The sequence below is a fragment of the Equus caballus genome, chromosome 17 (genome assembly GCF_041296265.1).
Source record: "Equus caballus isolate H_3958 breed thoroughbred chromosome 17, TB-T2T, whole genome shotgun sequence".
NCBI classification, from domain to species: Eukaryota; Metazoa; Chordata; class Mammalia; order Perissodactyla; family Equidae; genus Equus; species Equus caballus.
The window spans coordinates 38,282,998-38,303,576 of NC_091700.1; the positions used below are offsets into that span (position 1 = coordinate 38,282,998).

Below are 20,579 nucleotides of genomic sequence, written 5' to 3' on the forward strand. Positions count from 1 at the left end.
GGGCCCGCCCAGAAGGCGCGAGGAGGGCGGCACCCGGAGGGCCGCACCCGGAGGGCGGGGGACCTTGGCGAGCGGCCACGTCTGCCCCGCCCTCTCTGGGCTGCGCATCCTTTCCTGCCCGCGCCGGGCGAGCGCGCTGCTGGACGGGAAACCCGGCAGGAAACGCTCCTGGCTGGCCAGGGCCTGCGGGAAGCGGGTGCGGAGCCCCGAGCGCGCACACACCCGCAGCCCGCAGGCTGGACCTGGATTTTAAGGACGAGCCAGCAGTCTCCCACCAGTTCAAATTCAGTCACTTCCCCAGCGTCATTTTCTTCTGGGGTAACACAAAAGTCAGTCGTTGAAGTGCATAACTGGTGGGTTGTAAACTTGGTTTCCCAAATGTCATCGAAGAGTTTCAAAAGGAAGCAATTCAGGTAAAGTGCATCTTCGTTTTCTTAGCAGCCAGAAATGGTTGTTCAATAAATCAAAAAGAACATTTAAAAACCTCTAATCCGCAAGTGTTAAAGTTGTCTTCTTAAAAGAACACAAGAGGATGGAGTTCACCTTAAGAGCTGTCATTTTCGAGTCCACTGTGAAGTGCAATACGCTTCACCATTTGCTTTTCTGTTACACAAAATACACCACTTGACAGACAAAACTAACGTGTGGTAGTAGAAATCAGAGCACGGTGGTGGCCTCTGGGGAGCAGGTGATGGGAAAGAGGCACCAAGGATCTCTTGGGAACGACAGATATCTTCTATTGTTTGGTGTGCGATTTACATGGATTTTTTATGCATTTGTCAAAACTCATCCAACTTAAGATCTGTGCATTTCACTGTGTAAATTTTACCTCCATTTTTTTAGTTTTAAAGATTTTTATTTTTCCTTTTTCTCCCCAAAGCCCCCCAGTACATAGTTGTGTATTTTTAGTTGTGGATCCTTCTAGTTGTGGCATGTGGGACGCTGCCTCAGCGTGGCTTGATGAGTGGTGCCATGTCGGTGCCCAGGATTCAAACTGGCGAAACCCTGGGCCACCGAAGCAGAGTGCACGAACTTAACCACTCTGCCACGGGGCCAGCCCCTACCTCAGTTTTTAAAACAAAAAAATACAGCATTTGCAGGTCTTTGAATCTAACTTAATCTTTTAAAAGATAGCACAATTATTCAATTATCAGTTTACCAGAGGTACTAAACTTGCTAAGTATTTATCTTGTCAAATAACTAATTCTAGCAGTATGCATTTAATCTACCCAAAGTTTCAAAAGAGGCTTTAAAGTCATTATCCACTTTCACTACCAACAGAACTATCTAGTCCAATATCCATTCATCAGCTCAAATTGGGATTCCTTTTCAAATGCCACAGTCCCTGGCATTTTCAGTTTTAAAAGCAAAAGCTCAATGCAAAGAGTGGGCTTTGCAGTTAGATACAGCTGAGATTAATTCCAGCCCTGCCTCTGCAACCTTGGGCAAATTACTTAATCCCTCCTTTCTTTCACTATAAAAGGCATATAATAATGGTTATATTGAAGTTTTCTGGTGACTGGGTGAAACAGTCAGAAAGCAACTTGCTCTGCGTTAATCTTTCAAAGACACTCTCTCCCCAGGACCTCAATCCAGGTACAAGTGGCTGGTTAACGTGCTTGGTCATTTCTTAAATAACAGCTTTGGTCATTGTTGCCTTCATTAGAATTCTCACCAAACTGTATTACTGTCTTTATTGGACAGTTAAAACAGTTTAATCTTTTCTAAAAGAAGGCACATAGACTTGAAGGGAAAAAAAAGCTTTCAAAAGGACAGCGGTATGTTCTTGTCAGTATTGAACTAAAGCTGGCTGTCTAGATATCCTGAATTCTCTTTATGGGTCAGTGACTGGTCTAATGATCTTGTGCAAATTGTGTGAAAATTGTTCACTATCTCAATAACATCCTTTATACAAATGGAGAGATCTTGTATTTCCCTAGATAATACCCTGAGAGAAAAGCTTTAACTGACTCCTGATTATCAGGGCACAAGGAAGGACACGAATTACCCAGTTTTCACACTGTAATAACAAGATCTTACATGTGTGTTAACCTGACTTTTCTGGAGTGCTTCCCACATCATGGATGTGGCCTGTGTCATGGAATTTGAATAAGATAGTGTATCTCAGACAGGCTGAGCCCTGACAAGTCTGGTTGAGAAGCCCCTTGGGAAGAAGGGTAAAGGACTGATTTAGGTTTGTGAGTCAACTCCTGGCACATTATAATCCAAAATCGCTCCATTCAGTTAGTACTTAACCAGGATCTACCTTGTACAATCACTGACTTAGGAGTGGGAATTCAAAAGTTGTGTCATATGAAAGTCCTTGAACTCAAAGAAATCCAATTTCTCTATTTTATTACGGCATCAAGATAACAAATAGAGAGCAAGATTAAACGCAGTCAAGTATATGAGACGGACAGTAACTCTTAGGGAGTTTAGAAATAGAGCTGTGTACTGGAAACAGATTTTTCTAGAGCAGGTGGGATTGAGCAAAGCATGATTTTGATTAGTGGGGGTAGGGGTGTGAGTGGGAAGAAGGAATGATGGGAAGTCTGGACAGACAAGGGGAAGCGTCCCAGCAACAGGAAGAGGCACACCTCACGCTGTTCCCGTGACCCAATGCCTGCCACCTACTGACCATCTCTTGGTCCTCATGAGTCTAGTTTACCAAGCTCTTCCCCTCCCACGGGGCCTTCCCAGGTCCCTCCCTCAAAACGAAAAGCTCCTTCCTTGTCTTCCACAGCGTGGTACCTGTGCCCCTTTCATGGCATGGACTTCCTTCCATCTTCAATTAAGGTTGCTCACATGTCTCTTTGCCCAACTGGGCCACCCTCTTAAGGGCAGGGGCTGTATCTTATTCACTTTTGTATCCCCACCAATGGCCCACAAAGCTCCTCACACAAATTCAGTATGTATTAAAAAAAATGTGTTTTAATTGAAGTGAATGGGAGATAAAAAGTAGGATAAAGTGGAGCCAAATTATAAATAGATATATACACTGGAGTTAATTCATTCAATAACTATTTATTGAGTCATACTGTGTGCCAGGCCCTGTTCTGGCCTCTGGGGATCTATCCATGAACAAACCAGCGAAACATCTCTGCCCTGTGAGCTTACACTCTAGAAAATGGATGGGATCAGCAATAAATTTACATAAATTCAACCATACTATTCAGGAAAAAAAAGGATCCATATTTAAATAGTTTATTGGTGCTGTAAAAGTCTACTGTTGATATGTAGTTTGTATTATATATTGTACTTACTATATTCATAAACTATTCATCCTCATGTATTACACTACAGGGAATCTAATATAGAGAACTTTATTGGCAGTTTAAGAGATTCTCAAGGATCATTTTGAGCATGCTCGATTTCATCCTTAGGCAGTCTTTAGCACAGTCTTTGAAACCTAACCACCTTATAAGTTGTGACTCTACTGAAACAAAATGAAAACTGAGATTGTTGGGCAAAGAAGAACCAGTTTAAGTATTTGAGCATGAGAATGCTGACAATCACGTCTGGTCAGATTTGTCTGGTAACAGGGAATGAGAGACAGTACATTCACATGAACACACAAGGTCAATCAACAGTGGAATTCACATCAGGAATTAGAAGAAAACAGTTCATGAGCCATTTCCCATTCTTTTAAAACTAAAATAGTAAGAGCTTGAGGTCATAAATATTTATAATCAACTCGATTATAAAATCTAAACAAAAAAATTGTAACATACTGGCTTATTCTAACTAAAGGTTTATCATTTTCATATATTTTTCAAAGAGTATTTAAAAAGAACGCCAAGAAACATCGTTTTTAAATTTTGCAAAAACTTTACTCTATATACATTAATTCCAATCATTTAATCCTGAAAGCAATCTTCACTTGTACAATGTAAAAAAACTTTTGACAGTATGTGACTAGAAATATCCCATTACCATAAAGCTACAAACAGATTTATGCTCCTAAGAGCAAAGTTAGGAAAGCAAAAATAATAACCACACCAGTGATAAGCAGCAAGACAGAACTTTTTTGCACTTAGGGCCTGATTGGTTCTATTTAAACAAAACCTCTACCAACAGAGGACCAAAATAACATCTTATTTGGCAAAAAAAAAAAAAAAAAAAAAAGATAAAAATATACATACAGAGGTCTGGAAACAGTGGAGAATGCCCACTTAAAAAATTAAACAATGAAATTATTCATATGTCACTTTTCTTCTTTAGTTCGCCTTATACAATTCAGGTTGCGCCATGTTTGTTAATGTTGTCACACTACTGTAAATCAATATGGTGAACAATGGGAGTTTGCTGTAATGAATCCGAACCATGAGAGCTAGATCCAGGAGCCCAAACAACCTTAGTTGCAACTCATTAAGCGGTGAAACAGATTATTTATCTTTGTAATTTTTACAAGCCGTAGCCAGATATCATGTGTGTATGTGTGCGTGCATGTGCACGTGCAAGTATGCCAGAGCAGTGAGAGAGAGTACAACTCAGAAGGGAGTGACATAAACAGGCTTACACAAGGACCCAAAAGATTTGGGCAGCCGACACTGAATTTCCCCAAAACAAACCTGAAGCTGAGCAATGGGGGAATTCGGGGATCTGTCATCACAATATAGAATCAGTGACAGATTTGGAGAACAAAGACTAAGTAAGGCAGGATGCCTCAGCCACAACATTCCCATGACACTGGAGGACACAAAGCAGTGACAGCCACTCTTCAGGCAGGGATCAGGGACAGACTCTGCCTGCACTTGGAGGGATTCCCTGGGTCTGCGGCCGAGGGTTCCTGCAAAGGCAAAGGGTCCCCAAAGGGCATCTGCAGTAGCCTCAGGCAGTGGCCCTCCACCTCACTCAGTGAGAATGTCTTAGGGACCCCAGAGTGTGGCCCTGGGTATCCCCTCCTCCTGGTCTCAACCCTTCTCTCGATACAGATACTATCCCTTCCAGAGACTTGGTCAAAAACTATCGCTACCTTCCACTTCCAACTCAGTCTCAGGAAGAGGGGGTTCTCGTCCCCATGGGGTCCCTGAGTTTGAGGTAATGCCGACATACTGTATGCTGTACCACAGTAACATATGAAGGCAGGCAAGTCCACTTTAAAACTCAAGCAATCTAAATTCAACATCGGCCAGTTTTTGTTACCTCAGTAATACTGTTTGGCGAGATAGTTTCTCCACACAACTTATGATGTGTGGGGTAAAGAAAAAAAATATTGCTAGAATGTGATAGAAATATTTTTAAAAGTTCAATGTTGAAACTCCTTAAGGGAAGGAAAAGGAGACATTTTACTTTTCCACTGTCTATGTTCCTGTCCTTGGCTTCGAGGTCAAAGAGCACCAAGGTTCCTGTTAAGCTAGTTCAAGCTTCTCCCAGCCCCTCCCCTGCACAACAATCCTAGGGAATTCCGGAGCCGTCTGCTTCCCAAATTTGTAATCTTATCTCTGGGCATGTCTACACAGCTCTTTAATTCAGTTTCAAAATCCACAGTACTTTTTAAACCAAATGACATAGTTGCATTCTTTAAATGCCAGCTATGAAATCATCACTTAAAAAAAAGAAAGAAACTACTCAGATAATATATACGTAAGACAAATAAACTTCTCTCCCTTTTTAAGTGCTTTATTTGGTCTGCTGCAGACATGCGTATGGCTGCTTCCAAAGAAAAGCCCTTAGGAGGAGCTGCTGACAGCATTCCGCAGTTTGATATTTGTTCTAATGTTGTCAGGTTCTTAGACGACCCCATACGTACGACTTGCTTCATGAAAACCCCCCAAAATGGGCACATTAGATACAGGAAAAAACCTTATTTATAATTCAGTGAATTTTTCTCACATCAAAATAACACTCTAACCTGTCCAAACATGCAGCTTCTCCTTTTCTTCCCCCATGAACTAAATTCCTTTCCTTAAAAAACAGTCAGACTTGAGGATTGAGTGAAAATCTACCATATTTCAAGTTCAACTCTGAGGGTTCTTTACAACTGTAGCATGATTTCAAATTCACATTGTCATTCATTTTTCTGTATTTTCCTATATTTATCCTAAATAACCTTCCTGGACCCTTATATTTAGGGAGAAACTAAAAGGGTTTTATATGATACTGCAAAGTTCCTGTAAATGCTCAGTTTATCAGGGTTTACTCTGAGCTCAATGTCAGACAACCTCTACATGACGCAAAGATACGGACAAGAAGTATTTCAAATACAAAACCCTTAGCTCTGTGTCATAAAAAAATTTGGGTAAAATCGCAAGCCTTCCACGGAATCATCTCGGCAAAGATGGCCCATCTTCTCTGCAAGAAGCAACCTAGAAATCAAGAGGAAAAGCCACAATCATGTGTCTGTTCAGAAACACAAACTACAAGGTGTAATGAAGAGCAAGGACCTTACGTACCGTTCTTTGGCCAGGAGGACAGACATTCCTACGAGCTTGGCAAACTCTTCTGACGTTAGGGATCCCTTTTCTGAAACCTAACAGAAACACAGAGCAGAAAAATGTGATGGTGTGGACCGTCTAGGCGCCAACCTAAGGAGAGCGTCCACCAGTATACTCGGGAAATAACTGACTGAATTTCCTACTAAATGTAAGAATATCCACTACAGAACCACCTCTTCTTCACTAATGTTTAATTCTGCAAAAGCTGAACGACCCAGAACAAACAGAGAAGAGGTTAAAATATCACGAAGTGCATAGTAAAACAGTGCGGGAGTACAAAGGCACTGCGGTAAAGCTTAAAAAGAACTATTTGCTATTCTAAGAAGGAACATACGACAAATTCTAATTGAGTGCATATTACACGCTCCACTGAGGACCCTTATCTACAGATGTAGTTTAAAATATGTGGTAGAAATACCTATAGTCTTGGGATTTTCATCGAGCTTAAAATTAGAAGCATAATAAATATGAGTTATTCAAATTATACAGGCTCGCCGCAGAGGCTATGAAGGCAGTAATATTTCAAATATCCTAATGAGTAATATTAGCAGTTTGGCCAGCAAAAGCCATCTAAACTACAGTTGCTTTTCATATTTTTTGAAGCAATTATTTCACAAAACAACTTGTGATGTTTTATAATGCTGCTTATGTGGGTGTTACTGAAAGAAAAAGTTCAGTCATGGGTAACATTCTGATTAACAGAGTTAAGAACCTGTTCTCAACACTGGGCATCAAATGAAAAGAGAACGCCTCACTAATTCTATCTCCTTACTTACAAGACGTTACGAGTATCGGGAAGTTTCAAAAAGCTTTCAAAGTATAATTTTGATTACTATTTATTCATTAATGATAAACTGTTTTTAATTGGGTCTTCAAATGTTACTTTTTAGTAAAGTTAAATCCAAAAGGAAATCCTGTTTCTCGAGTTGCTAAGCATCGCGTCTTGGTAGCAAGCCCTAATAACCAGAGGAAGCCGGGTTCACATACTGTCTCCAAGGCTGAGGCCACCATTTCCTCTTCCTTGTGGGCCTGAAGCTCAATTACCATGACGCCGCTGTCGAAAACTCGGAGCCTACAAATCGCAGATGGGAGAACAAAGCCATGAATATCAGGGATTTTCAACCCCTGAGGAGGCGCAAGTATTTCTTGATATCTTTTATGCCCAGGTATGAGGGGAAGAATAACACAAAATAACCTTTAAAACATAACGACCACAAGCAACCATGGCATAACTAAAAAGCTCATGAATAAACAGGTAATAAAATTATGAACTATAATCCAGAGGCTTTTCTATAATCCAGAAATACGTATGGCTACTTTTTTTTAACCTGAGGATAAGGAAAATATAATTCACAGCTCAATATTTGCACTTCTAAGCTTCCAGAAACTAACGCAAAATGTCTAGGGGAGGAGGCGCTGGTTACTCTGGCCTCATGGGAGGTGCCTACATTCTACTCTCACTGCCCTCAATCCACAGCCATCAGACTACTAGCACCCGCAGGCCACGCCCAGCCCTAAGGATGGAGGCCAGAATGACAGAGATGCTTGTGGGCCCAGTGAATTCTGTTCGCACGGAATGTAATTTCAAGAGGGGCGATATGGTGGCTGGCCCTGCAGGACGGCACCTGGCAGGGCTTGCCTGTCCTCTCTGTGAGGAGTAGCGACTACAGCCAGCAAGGCCCCGCGGAGGACCTTTTACCTGAGAGGTAATTTCAGCGCTTCCAGCATCTTGCACGCATTCACTAAATCTTCTGGCGAGAGCAACTAATGGGGAAACAAATCCAGTTTACACTGAAAATTAATAGAGTGATGCTATATAATTATAATGACCACTGAAACAGAAGAGCAAACTTAAAACATCGTTTATCAAGGATTTTAGGTAGCTTAATCACTACAAGGCAAAAAGGATTAACAAAGAAGCAGACTTCTACTCATTAAAGCAGTGCTATCCAACAGAAACAAAATGCAAGTCATAAATGTAATTTTTAATTTTCTAGTAGCCACATTAAAAAAATAAAAGGAAACAGGTGAAATTAGTTTTAATACATATGTTTTATTTAACCCAATAGGTCCAAAAATTCAACACATTATCAATACAAAAATTACTAATGAGATATTTAAGAATTCTTTATTCTGTACTAAATCTTGTAAAGTCAATGTATAATTTACACTTACAGCACCTCTCAGTTTACATTAACTACACTTCAAGTTCGCAGTGGCCACACGTGGCTAGCTAGCAGCTACCCTTCTGAACCACATGGCCTTAAAGACTCAGCCCATGTGGTGGCTGACAAGCACAGCTCTGAGTCACAAAGAATGGCTCCAGAGCCAGCCCAGCCTGGGTCCAAATAATTTGCCATGGTCAAATTATTTAATCTTTCTAAGCTTCAATTTCCTCTTCCCCAAATTATCCCCCAGACAGGGACAGTAAAAGTAGGCCCCTCACTGAGTTATTGGGCGGCTAGATGAGGGAACCCTTGCAGAGTGCCTGGCGGATGGTGAACACTCACTGATGGCAGTTATGATGACTATTGAAATAAGAACAGAGCAGAGGCTTAGCTCATGGGGCGGGCTGAATGCTGGAGAGACAGGTGTGGGTCATTTGCATGGAGCTGACACCACAAAACTGATTTAGAGGGCACAAAGGCGAGAACCCTGGAGGCCAAGGACATCTGGGTGTGAAGGGACAATGAGAGTTGAACAGCGGCTGCAGATTCAGAGCCAAAGAAGCGGGGCAGCTTTTTCTGTATCATTTACAGGCAATTGGTATCCAACCCAGTTAATTCAAACAGGTAACTATCACAGAGAAGGGGCATCACACTCAACCTTATTAATCACAACAACACAAACACAGAACATTAGAGCTGAAAGGTATCTGTGCGTCCAAACCCTTATTTTAAAGGTAGAAAACCTGAGTCCAGAGAGGTTAAGTAAGCTACTCAAGGTCACTCAGCAAATCACTGTCAAAACCAGGAACAGAATCTACCTCCTAGACCCCAGGGCAGTATTCTATTCACTGCACCACACTGCTTCTCCAAATAGTTTTGATATTCACAACCCTTCCTCAAATTCTATTCACTATAGGGGAATTTGTACTATATTAAGAAAGTCTATAATTAGTTAAAAGAATATCTAAATATTCTATTCTTACTTCCATTCCTCGAGCTCGGTTTACTAAACAGTATACCTCTGTGAGTGACATTATTCCTCCTCATTCCTGTTAAAAATGAAACAAAAGAAGTATTACGTTACACTTAGCACCAGTTGGCATTTAACAGAAATCACAATCAGAGTGAAATCAGAAATCATAAAATTTCTTAAGAAGCTTTTGAAAACTGTATTTACAAACAGGAAGACCTGTTCAGATACCCTGAGGCAATTCAAATTCAATACTTGGACTTGTCATTATTACTGTTTTAACATTTACTCAACGAAAAATGGGGCTCTCTTCTTTCATGTTTCAGAAAGTGTATTTAAATGTTTCAAGTTATTCCAACTAATAAATGAAAAAAATCATAGAATTAAATAGGAATATCACCATTTTACAACCCCTAATAAAGTAACAGATCTCCATAATGACTACCAATGGCTGCCAACATCACAAAAAAAGACGCTCAGACGTTATGCACCTCCTGATGGAAATGCTGCTGACTGTGGCTTGTGGCACTAAACCCACAGGAGATGCGGTGAGTGCTTCCGCTTTTGGACTAATGTGCGTTCATTCCTCCGTTTACATTTCCAGTGTAGTCATTTTACCTACAACCCTCGAACTGCTGACGTGCACCGGCCTTATGCTCTCCTCCGGCACCATCACACCCTCATGCCGTCTGTTGCTGAGGTTGAGGCGGTCACCAGCTGACCTGGGAAATCTTTTTGCAATGGCAGCTTTTTGGTTAAAAATTTATCCTGGGTTTTCATCTGTGGCAGTTATATGCTCCACTGCTCCAGGTTGGATTTTGAGCATGTAGGCATAGCCTCAGAACCTAGTTTTATTTAAAGCTTAGTGGCAAATACACTAAAGTATTAATAGTGTATGTTTTTGGGTGATGGGACTATAGGTAATTTTTTCCTCCTCCATGGTTTTTGGTTTTGTTTTGTGTGTCACTGTGTTTCTTGTTCTGGCTGCTGTAACAAAATACCATTGACTGGGTGGCTTAAACAACACACATTTGTTACTCATACTTCTAGACCCTGGGAAGTCCAGGATCAAGGTGCTGGCTGGTTCCGTGTCTGGGGAGGGCCCTCTTCCTGTTTTGCAGAGGGACCACTTTGCTGTGTCCTCATATGGCAGAGAGCGAGCACAGCCTAGCTCTCTGGTCTCTTATAAGGGCGCTAATCCCTTCATGAGGACTCCACCCTCGTGACCTCATCTAAACCTAATTACCTCCTACAGGACCCTCCCCGCCCCCAAAATGCCGTCACATTGGGGTTAAAGGGTTCAACAAAGGAATCTGGGGTGGGGGGCCCAACATTCAGTCCATAGCGTTGTGACTGATAAAGGAGCATGGATCCTGCAGTCAGGCAGACCTGGGTTCGAATCCTATCATTGCCACTTAGCAGCTGTGTGACTTTGGGCACAACATGTATCATGTCTAAGTGTCGTTTTCTCCGTGTGGCAGTTGGGGTCTTGCTGTTCGCCTCACCGAGTTGCAGATCCTTCAATGAAACAGCACGTGCACGTTCCTGGTGGGCACTCAGGAAGTGTTTCTCTCCCTTCATCTGCACTCTCCTTTACCACTGAGTTTCAGCGCAGTGAGTGCTGCATGAATGAACGGCTGGACAGGTAACTGGTCTCCTGTGCTGTGTCCTTTCAGTGACCTGCATAATGCGGCTGCCGGTTCCTTCGCCTCCGCGTTTGCTGCCCTGGTGCTCTGCCCCACTGAGCTTGTGAAGTGCCGGCTACAGACCATGTACGAAACGCAGATGTCGGGGAAGATAGCCAAAAGCCAGAAGTAAGCACCGCTTGGGCACAAACATTAGGTCTCGAACATGTATTGAGTATTTTAAAAAATATATTGTACTAAAATTAAGTGACAGATATAGAAACAGATGTGTCTAATCCAAAATACTGTTTCTAGAACTTCTACCAATCAGAATAATTTTCTGAACGGACTATTTGTGGTGGTCAGACCCACCCCCCAGGCCACAGAACATCATAGACAGGTGTTTAATACCCCAGAAGTGATGAAGCCAGGAGCTTCTACCCCTTTTGACCGGTTGAGGGCATAAGGCATGATCCCCAGCTGTTTTTGGAGGCACATGGCAGACAGCTTTGGAACTGTGTGTGAGAACTGAGCCTTCATAAGGGACGCTTTGGTTCTGAGATGAATATTTGATGCCCTTTCCCAGGTTTCACGTAGATGTTCAGGCTGATCACCTCAGATCCCAGCGGTAACTTTCTTTACGCCCCTCCCTAATCCTTCAAGCGGACCTGCAAAGGGCGCCAGTTCTGGGAACACTGAGCAGGACCGTTGTGAGCATAGCTGCCCTTCAGATCAAATTCCTCTCCAGCTCAGTCTTGAAAGATCCTAGTTACCCTGTGAAGGTGTATATGTCACGTACATATGATTTATTTGAATTGTAAAGCAATTTATTATCCTGATTAATCTCAAAACTTGCTTATTTATCTTCACATCTGGCTGACTGCAGTTCTGGGGGTGAATATTGCTGTGGTTAACTCAGACCCTGTCAATCCACTGGGGAAAATTGGTAGATAAATTGACCATTTTCAGAGTTACCAGTCCCCTTGCAGCAGCGAGGCTGGGGTTTGTAATAGAGCCCAATTTCCTGCACCCTTGGGATTCTTTACAACCAATTTGAATCTATTATTCATAGCCCAGAGTCCAAAACTGTGAGTCTTTAAGACTTTTTATTGAGATAGTATGTGTACACAGTAACACGAACACACACAGAAAACGTAAGTGTGAAATGAACATGCCTTTGTAACCAGTGCCCAAGAAGTAGGATGTTAATAGCCCCCAGAAAGTTGCCCTCATGCCCCTTGTAGTGGTTTAAGGTATTTTTAAGGAAAATAGTTAGGTCCAAAGGACTTAGGCAGATGGACAGCTTGCGTGAAAGTAAGTACTGGCTGACTGTATTTTAGGCATAGCAGTGGCCACGCAGGGATGTAGAGTAGCTTGGGGTTAAGACTTGGATGGGAAGGTAGGCTGGCCGTGTCGAGTTGGGTTACTTTGTTACGTTCACATCCGAGGATGAGAGCAGCGTTGCAGGAAGGACCTGGCTGATGGATAATACCCGATGAAGCCTTCTGAAGTCCGAGGAAGGAAGATAATCATCAAAAGCAGGTGGCCTTTGTTCCCTCTGGGCTTGGTCCTTCATTGGTCCAAACTGAGTCACCTGCTCTCTGAGAACAAAGTGAGGAGTGAGGGGTCCGCCAGGCTGCTGAGTGTGCGGGTTCTGCGCTCTTCCTGCCACGGTGCACGTACTCGGGAAGAGGAGTCTAGATGGACGGGGTGCTGTGTTCCGGCTGCTGCAGGACTCGGATCTGCTTAATTAGAAAGCCTTGCACACCTACCTCTCTAAGAACTAAGTCCTGGTGCTTCTTGCCTTACAGGAGCCGTAGCTCCATTCTTAGAATTTCTTTTGTCTTGCCTTAAAGTAATGTTTAATGTTACTTGCTCGTTTCCCTGCACTGACACAGAATAAGACAAACCCTAAACACCTGAACCAATTTTCTCAGAACACAGCAGATCAAAAGAAAGGTTGGGGAGATAGAAATCGAGGGAGGTAAGGGACTGGGCAAATAGGATACCGTTTTATTCTTGCTGAGTTTGGACAACTCCTTATTGTAATTTCGCTTATTCCGTATTGAAAAATTGGATGTTAGCTTTTTTACATCTTTGATAATATGCCTTCTAGAAATGTGTGCTTCCATTTTAATGAGATTTCTTTACCCTGGAGTAGTTCAGGTGACAAAGGTTGTTATAAAATAGCTGTATCTGAGATTTCCTTCCCACAGCGGCCTTTTAGAATTCTGGTTCTCTGTTTACAGATTCAGCTGCTTCGCCTGCTGTAACTGTCTCTCTGTGTCTCCTCCCAGTACAGTTTGGTCTGTCGTGAAGAGTATCCTTAGGAAGGATGGCCCCTTGAGCTTCTACCATGGACTCTCGAGCACTTTACTTCGAGAAGTACCGGGCTATTTCTTCTTCTTCGGTGGCTATGAACTGAGCCGATCGTTTTTTGCATCTGGGAGATCAAAAGATGAACTAGGTAAATGTATTTGCGTGGACGGCGGGTGGGTTGATGGTGTCCGCTTCCCGACTGTATGGTTGCTGCGGATTCCGTGCACTCTGCGCCGCCTTGTAGGGGATCCACCTGGCACTGGGGAGATTCTAAATCGCAGAAAGTCACAGGGCCGAATGATTTCTAGCATCTTCTTCTGGGCTTCATAATTTCCTCAGGACAGGGGCTGGAGCAGCACATCCCAAACTTCTTCCCTAGAATAACATTTGTGAATTTCTTCTGGATCTATTTTCAGGAAGAAGAAATATAGAAATTACTTTCCCTGTGGGAAATTACCTATAAGTCAGCTTGCAATAAACTGAGAACTTGGTAATAAGTCTTGATAGTGTTTTGAGAGCAGTGAAAAGTGTAGTTCTTTCTAGTTTGTTCTCTTTAGCTGCTGGATACAACCATATCAATGTTTGAATCACATGGGTGATAACTTTTTTCTTGAACACCTCCCTTCATGGTTGGTGGACTTATTCTGGGGTTGGTCAAGCTCCCAGGCTTAACTGTCTTGTTTAATAAGACAACTTTGGTTTTTCATGGTAAAGGAAGAATCAGGGCTGTGGGGCATTAAGATAGTTAAGAGAAGGCTGATAAATGCCTCACCCTGCATTTCAGTGGCCTCTATTCTCATTCCTCCTGTAAGGCGTTGCCATGCTGCTGGGGGCCTGCTGATTCTAGGGGCCAGCCCTCCAAGGATGGCACAGGAGGGCCACAGTGCCACAATGATCAGCCTAAACATGACCCTCGCTTGGGCTTCTCGTCCTGGCATGATGAGGGGTAGACCCAGGCCACCAACCGGAACCTTATGCTCTTAGAGCTTCGACAGTCTCCTCAGGGAATTGTGTTTGCAGCGTTTTTGTTTGTACCTACCTCCGGCCACTGCCATTGGCCTCTGGAAACATCACATCAGCTGCCCTTGAGACAAAATACTGTTTGCTAATTTTCTTCTCTAGGCCCTGTCCCTTTGATGTTAAGTGGTGGCGTTGGTGGAATCTGCCTCTGGCTTGCTGTATACCCAGTGGATTGTATAAAATCCAGAATTCAGGTTCTTTCCATGTCGGGGAAACAGGCAGGATTTCTTGGAACCTTTATAACTGTTGTGAGAAATGAAGGTGAGTCTGGTAATTGCAGAAACAGGAGGTATGTTTAGAGGGGCTGGTCATTTCGGTGCTAGTTTCGTTGAGGTGGTCAGGTGTGTAATTGCTTTCTTCCCCCTCCGCATATCCCTTTTCTAGTACTGTATATTAATCCACATTTGTGGATTTCTGTTTCCAACCCCCTTTCTTTAGTTTAGTTAGTTAGTTTAGTTAGTTTCATTATTCTCAAGAAAATTTAAAGTTCTTATTCCTAACCCCTGGCCCGGGTACCTGTCAGGATTCTTTGTTCTCAATAGCCTGGAGGGAATTGTTAACTAGGGGCTTTGTCTAAGGGAATAGGTGTTTTGAAGTTAGCACCACTTGTTTTACATACTGTATTATCAGAAAATGATCTCTAAGAACCACGAAGGGATTTAAAAGAATGTACAACATCCTTAATGCTAAGACTTCTGGAATTAGAAATGCACTAAGCAACTTCTGAAGGTAATTTGCTATCAATTCTTAGAGTTAAGCAGGAGGATAAAGATTTTCCAGTTAATGTTTGTTTAAAGCCAGTTTTATGCAACTAGTGAGTAAAGTTCTGTCCTTCCAGCATCCACTGTACGTCTTAAACCTTGGGATGTGAATGTCCCTGTCTTGATTTTAAGAGAGAGAGCAGGGGCCGGCTCCGTGGCCGAGTGGTTAAGTTCGCGTGCTCCGCTGTGGCGGCCCAGGTTTCGGATCCTGGGTGCAGACATGTCACCGCTCGTCAAGCCATGTTGAGGTGGCGTCCCACATCCCACAACTAGAAGGACCTGCAACTAAGATATACAACTATGTACGGGGGGGGTTTGGGGAAATAAAGCAGAGAAAGAAAAAAAAAGCACCATAACAATATGCAGAAACTGTTTAGTTTGTATCCCAAATAGAGTGCAGACATCTTGTACATTACTGATAGTAACCCCTCTTTAAATTTGCGTAACACTTTATGGTTTTACAAAGTACTCACACCTCAATTATCTAACTAGCTCTTCATAACTACCTTGGGCAGTGCTAATGCTAGAAACAGGTCTCTGACTTCAACGCTGGTGTTGATGCTAGAAACAGGTCTCTGACTTCAGTGCCGGTGCTCTTTCTGCTGGCCCAATGCCTCGTGGCCCTCACCCCCCAGGAGAAGCTGCAAGGCTGCTGCCTCCTGTGGCTCTGTGGTTGCCTCCTGTCTGCCCACGTGAGGCCTCAGCTCTACCCAATCCATTTACCAGAAGTTAACCAGGTGTGGAATTGGTATATGTTACCTAAGCATCAACCAGCTTTGCTGGGAGACCTGACACTTGTCCTGTTTCTGTTAGTTGATTTGTTTCCGTCAGTCCAGGGAAACCCGGAAATAAGTCTTTCCATCACTTGTTGGTTTTTAGTGCTATTGGCTGGATTTCTAAGTGTAAAAATATCTATGCTTTGCAGCTTTGTGGGGTGGCTCCAAGGAGGGGAGTCTCAGTCTTCCATCACCTTTTATCTTCTAGGAATAATGGCCTTGTATTCTGGACTGAAACCTACTATGATCCGAGCGTTCCCTGCCAACGGGGCACTATTCTTGGCCTATGAATACAGCAGAAGGTTGATGATGAGCCAGTTTGAAGCTTACTGACGTGTTCTGGCGAACCGAGATCCAAATAGGCGTTTGAGGGCTGCAGTTCCTCTCAGGGCTTCATGGAGTACAAGACCAATGTGAATTATTTTGATTTTGTGGGAAATTTGTTTTTGTCTTCTCTTCTGCTTTAAATCTTCAGCTTTATGGAAGGACCTCTATTTTACATCATGTAATTTCTGCTCATAATTGTATTGAAATAGAAAAGTTACTGCTCTTGTCCTTGGTGGGACTTTCAGGGCGAGCTGCTGGCCCTCTGTAGCGAATCTGAAAGGCTAAATACAGTTATATCAGGGCTTTTGCGTAACCCTGTATGTGTACATGCAGTCTGGATGGTTATGTGCTGTGAGTGAAGCACACTTTGTTCCATGTTTGATCTCAAATCTCACCAGGAAAACCTAGAGGCGTTAACCACGTTTCATAAAGATGGTTATAAATGATTGCTTAAGCCATCCTATATGTAGGGTCTCTTTTAAAATCTGCTTAGCACCTATACTATACTAAGTGGTTAAAGTTTTTAAAAAGTTTTCCTGTGGTGCTTGAAAACTAAAATATCCATCTGTGTTTTAAAGAGGAGACCATACCTGCATACTGGTGTGGCTTCCATGTTCTTGATTTGTTTCAGAGTAGGCATCCTGGATTTTCCCAGGATGCTCTACTGTTAAAATAGTGCCATTCATTTTCTAGGTGGAATCATATTCTACACTCTGACGTCTTGTTGGGTTTGGCCTAGAGCATCAGGCCTTCGGGCAACAGCACGCCCTCCCCGTGCCAACTTCCCTTCCCTCTCCCAAAGAGCTTCCTGTCTGCTGGGCTTTAGGTTGAGGAAGGGGCTGAAGGGAGGGGGCTGTGCTGCTGTGCTTTGTGAAGTCAGCTTGTGGCTGACAACAGCCCTTAGCTCCTGTCTTGCTCCTGGTCTGGGTGGGATTCCAGAGTATTGTGTTGGACCATCTATGGGCTGTTGATCTACTTTGAGCCTCTCACTCATTACCTGCACCAATTGGAAACCCATCCAGGGAGCAGAGCGCCAAAGCCAAGAGAAGCCCTCGTTCCCTGTCTGGTGACTGAGTGATGGGGCTCATGGGTGGAGTCCTCCCATCTCGGACAGAACTAGACACAGTGTAGTGTTTGCACTCCACTGTGAGTAATGTCTGGGCTGACCCATTCTAACATGTCTCAGGATCCATACTGCTTGCCTTGCTTTTACAGTTTCGGAGCCTTTCACATTTGGTACTGGCAGTCAGTGAAGTTTAATGGTGACCATGTGGGGTGTGACTTTATAAAGCAAGGAAACAGGAAAAGTAGTTTTGTTAAACTCTGCCATGTATGTGTACTAACCACAACAAAAACCCCAGTTCATCCGATCCCCAGACTTGGGGATGGGCAGCTGCTCCTTGGCCACCTGGTGTAAGAGAGTCCTCCTCGTCACCACTAAAGCAAGCCACCTCATTCCGTGCCACTCCAAGACCTGCAAGGGCTCTCGCAGTAAAAAGTGTTCTTAAGCAGCCTGTGAGACTGAAAGCAGGCAGCCTGACACTGTTAATAGTAGTCCATACCAGGTGTGTCTGTCCCTGTTGGCAGAATGTAAATAATTTTTCTACCTTGCTTTTCTCTCCATACTTAAATGGTCAGTAGCTACTGAGGGGAGCCTCATCTCAGCAGTCTTGGCTTGAAGCGAAGTAGAAAATGGGACTGGCTTCCAGCAGGAAGTGAAGTGCTTCAGAGTCTGTGGTCCCCCTGCCCGGCGCCTGTGGGTCATCTGGGGGTTAGCCCTGTCGGCAGCAGACCCTCTCATGTTGTCCTTTAAGGATTGAACTAAGTGTCTTCAGTAGAAGCCATCTGAGGCAAGGAAGAGTGAGTGGGAGTAAGGAATGGAAACCAAAGTCAGGAGAATTTTTTTTTTCATTCTGTTTGCTTAATTCATGGTTCAGTATTTGGGTACAATTTGTACCATTTCAGATTTGTACTCCAGACAAAAATATAGTAGCTTGAAATATTGTGTTTAAAGAAATTCTATTGTTCTATCATCATTAAATTATTTACCTAATATTTGAGCATATGATGGGTTGTTTTGTTTAAGTACTTTATATCCATGCAAAGAACTAAGTGACGGTGATGTTTGAGGCATGTTTAGTAATATTCCGAGGTGGTGGTTTTCTTGCAACAAGCATTGGTTTTTGTCAGCAAGATTCCTGATGTAAAATTATTTCACTGTAGGTAAATGGACCAAAATACACACTTTTTATATACACTGGCGGTATGAAACTTGGCTCTCTGGAATCACTCCCCCTGCACCAGGCTGTGGATGGGACGGGACTGATTTGGCAGGACGCCATTCTATCTTTTAAAATAGTTAAACTTCTTGCTATTAAGTTTTGGATAATTCTATTTCAGATTAGTAAATTCTGTTTAAGAAAACCAGTATTATTCTGATGTATTATGATGGAAGTTTCTTGCATTGGTCAAAGAACGCTTCACACTGGGTTTGAAGAAAGCAATACCCAAGAGGCCCTAAACCAGTTCTTGTTAGGTGAGCAAAAGCAGGGGAGTGTGGTGACTCAGAATTGCCAGAAATCTTGATGCATTTTGGAGGATTAGGGGAGAGAAACCCCAACTGTAGTCCCCTTTATTTCTAAAAGCCAGGTTCTTAAAAACTGCGCTTTCCTTCCCTTGTTGTTGGCAGTATTGAGAAAGGTGACTGGCTCGGTTGAAGAGTGAGATCGCAGTTTTTCCCCATTCCCCTAAGCCCGCCGCCGCCTCTGCCCTCCGTGGGTTGTTGCTCCAGGAATTTTAAAGGAAACTGTACAACGTATTCTGCCACAACACGTTTCTGTCACACAAATACAGGGAACAAAGTAGTCATAACGTGGAAGGAACTTGAAAGCATGTTCCTCCAAGACCTCTTCCTCCAAGGGGAGCCCGATTAGGGGAGTAAAATGACAACTTCTGTCAGAAAAGCAGAGAGTCTTCAGCTAGGCTGCTGCACCGGTAGCTGGGACCCTTTGTGGGCTATTTTGAGGGGAAAAAAGAGCACCATAACCAGGCAGCCTGCCAGGATTGCACGGCTTTCTGTGCCACCATGATGCCCAGCGGCTCAGAGCTCTACTCCCATCTGTGCCGCTCTGCCACCCACCAGCCCTTCTCTAAAGTATGGCTCTAGGTCCCCTTTAAAAAAGATACCTACGGTGGCAACTGCCAGATAGTCTGAGCTGCCAACCTGGGTGGTGAGTGGTTAGCATGCTGGTTACGAAGTTGCTTAGTTGGAGTGGTCTGTCCCAAACCCTATTTTTTCCCCACGAACTTGTTGTTTTTTTTTAGTGTGCTTTTTGCCGAGCACAAGGTTTTCAGGAATGAGTACACTGTTTTAGCAGAGGCACCGGTTCTTATCAGTTGCTACCTCTCACTTCTTGATAAATTCAACTTGGTCTAGACTGTTGAGAGCCTTGCCAATAAAAGGAAAATCACTCAAGGATAATTTAAATAAAGCCAAAATAGAACTGTTTTCAAGGACAATTATGGCCCTGAGATAAAGTTGCAGTGAAGGTACTTAGTATAAAATAGCACCCAGTACCAATGAGAATATGATTTCCGGTGGACACAGGGCTAGCGTGTGTTTATGACAGAAAGGTGACCTTGCCTCGCAGTTCCACATCACCTGAGTGAAGTCGGTTGTGAGTAGGGGCGGGTTGTAAAATAATCTAGATTTCTCCAGGCAAATATTTCCTTTGGCTTCACTTATGATGTTACACAAAAGCAAAAGTTACTGAGATTCTTTATCCTTCATGTTTACCAAGATTCTGTTAGCCTCCCCGACGTCTGTGCCTGTAGAATTAAAGGAAGCTCGTCACTCCGTGCGGTGCTTGGGGCAAGAGAGAAGTGTGTGTTGGGGGTGGGGGACTGCTTGTGGAATGGTTCTTGGGGTTTGAAACAGTCTTTGCTGCCAATGTGATGTTTGCTAACAGACAGTTTGTAAATCAAGTGGAGGAAGAAAATAGGGATTGCCTTTCTAATAAACCTGAAATTACAAATGTGAAAGCAGGGAATACATACTTGTTCAAAAATATATAAGTAAATGAAATAAACCCACAGTATTGGGGAGAATCGCATTTTTAAAATATCTCGATTATTTTGATATGAAAGTTTTATTTCAAAGTTCTTAAAAGTGGTAAC

At 43.1% G+C, this 20,579-nt stretch overlaps 2 protein-coding genes across 4 annotated transcripts in view; one reads left to right on the forward strand and one right to left on the reverse strand.

Annotated features, from left to right (window-relative positions):
* Window positions 1-3,843: 3,843 nt before the first annotated feature.
* On the reverse strand, window positions 3,844-17,009 carry LOC138918385 (vacuolar protein-sorting-associated protein 36-like). Its single transcript, XM_070239663.1, has 6 exons — window positions 16,994-17,009; window positions 9,589-9,654; window positions 8,137-8,201; window positions 7,425-7,509; window positions 6,396-6,472; window positions 3,844-6,308 (listed from the first exon to the last, which is right to left on the reverse strand). Exons 2-6 carry the CDS (start codon window positions 9,637-9,639, stop codon window positions 6,215-6,217), a joined length of 372 nt encoding a protein of 123 aa, XP_070095764.1. The 5' UTR covers window positions 9,640-9,654; window positions 16,994-17,009; the 3' UTR covers window positions 3,844-6,214.
* The window catches only part of LOC138918380 (mitochondrial ornithine transporter 1-like), a 132,316-nt gene continuing 122,800 nt past the window's right edge, over window positions 11,064-20,579 (forward strand). For 2 of the 3 annotated variants that reach the window (XR_011427712.1, XM_070239644.1), the window contains exons 1-3: window positions 11,064-11,389; window positions 13,498-13,667; window positions 14,642-14,800. Coding sequence is in view for 2 of the 3 variants with exons in the window: in XM_070239644.1 (XP_070095745.1) it covers window positions 11,205-11,389; window positions 13,498-13,667; window positions 14,642-14,800 (514 nt within the window). In the remaining variant the exon portion in view is untranslated. Of the gene's footprint in view, window positions 11,390-13,497; window positions 13,668-14,641; window positions 14,801-16,284; window positions 20,516-20,579 lie in introns of those variants that run through there. The other variant, XM_070239643.1, reaches the window with a different exon arrangement.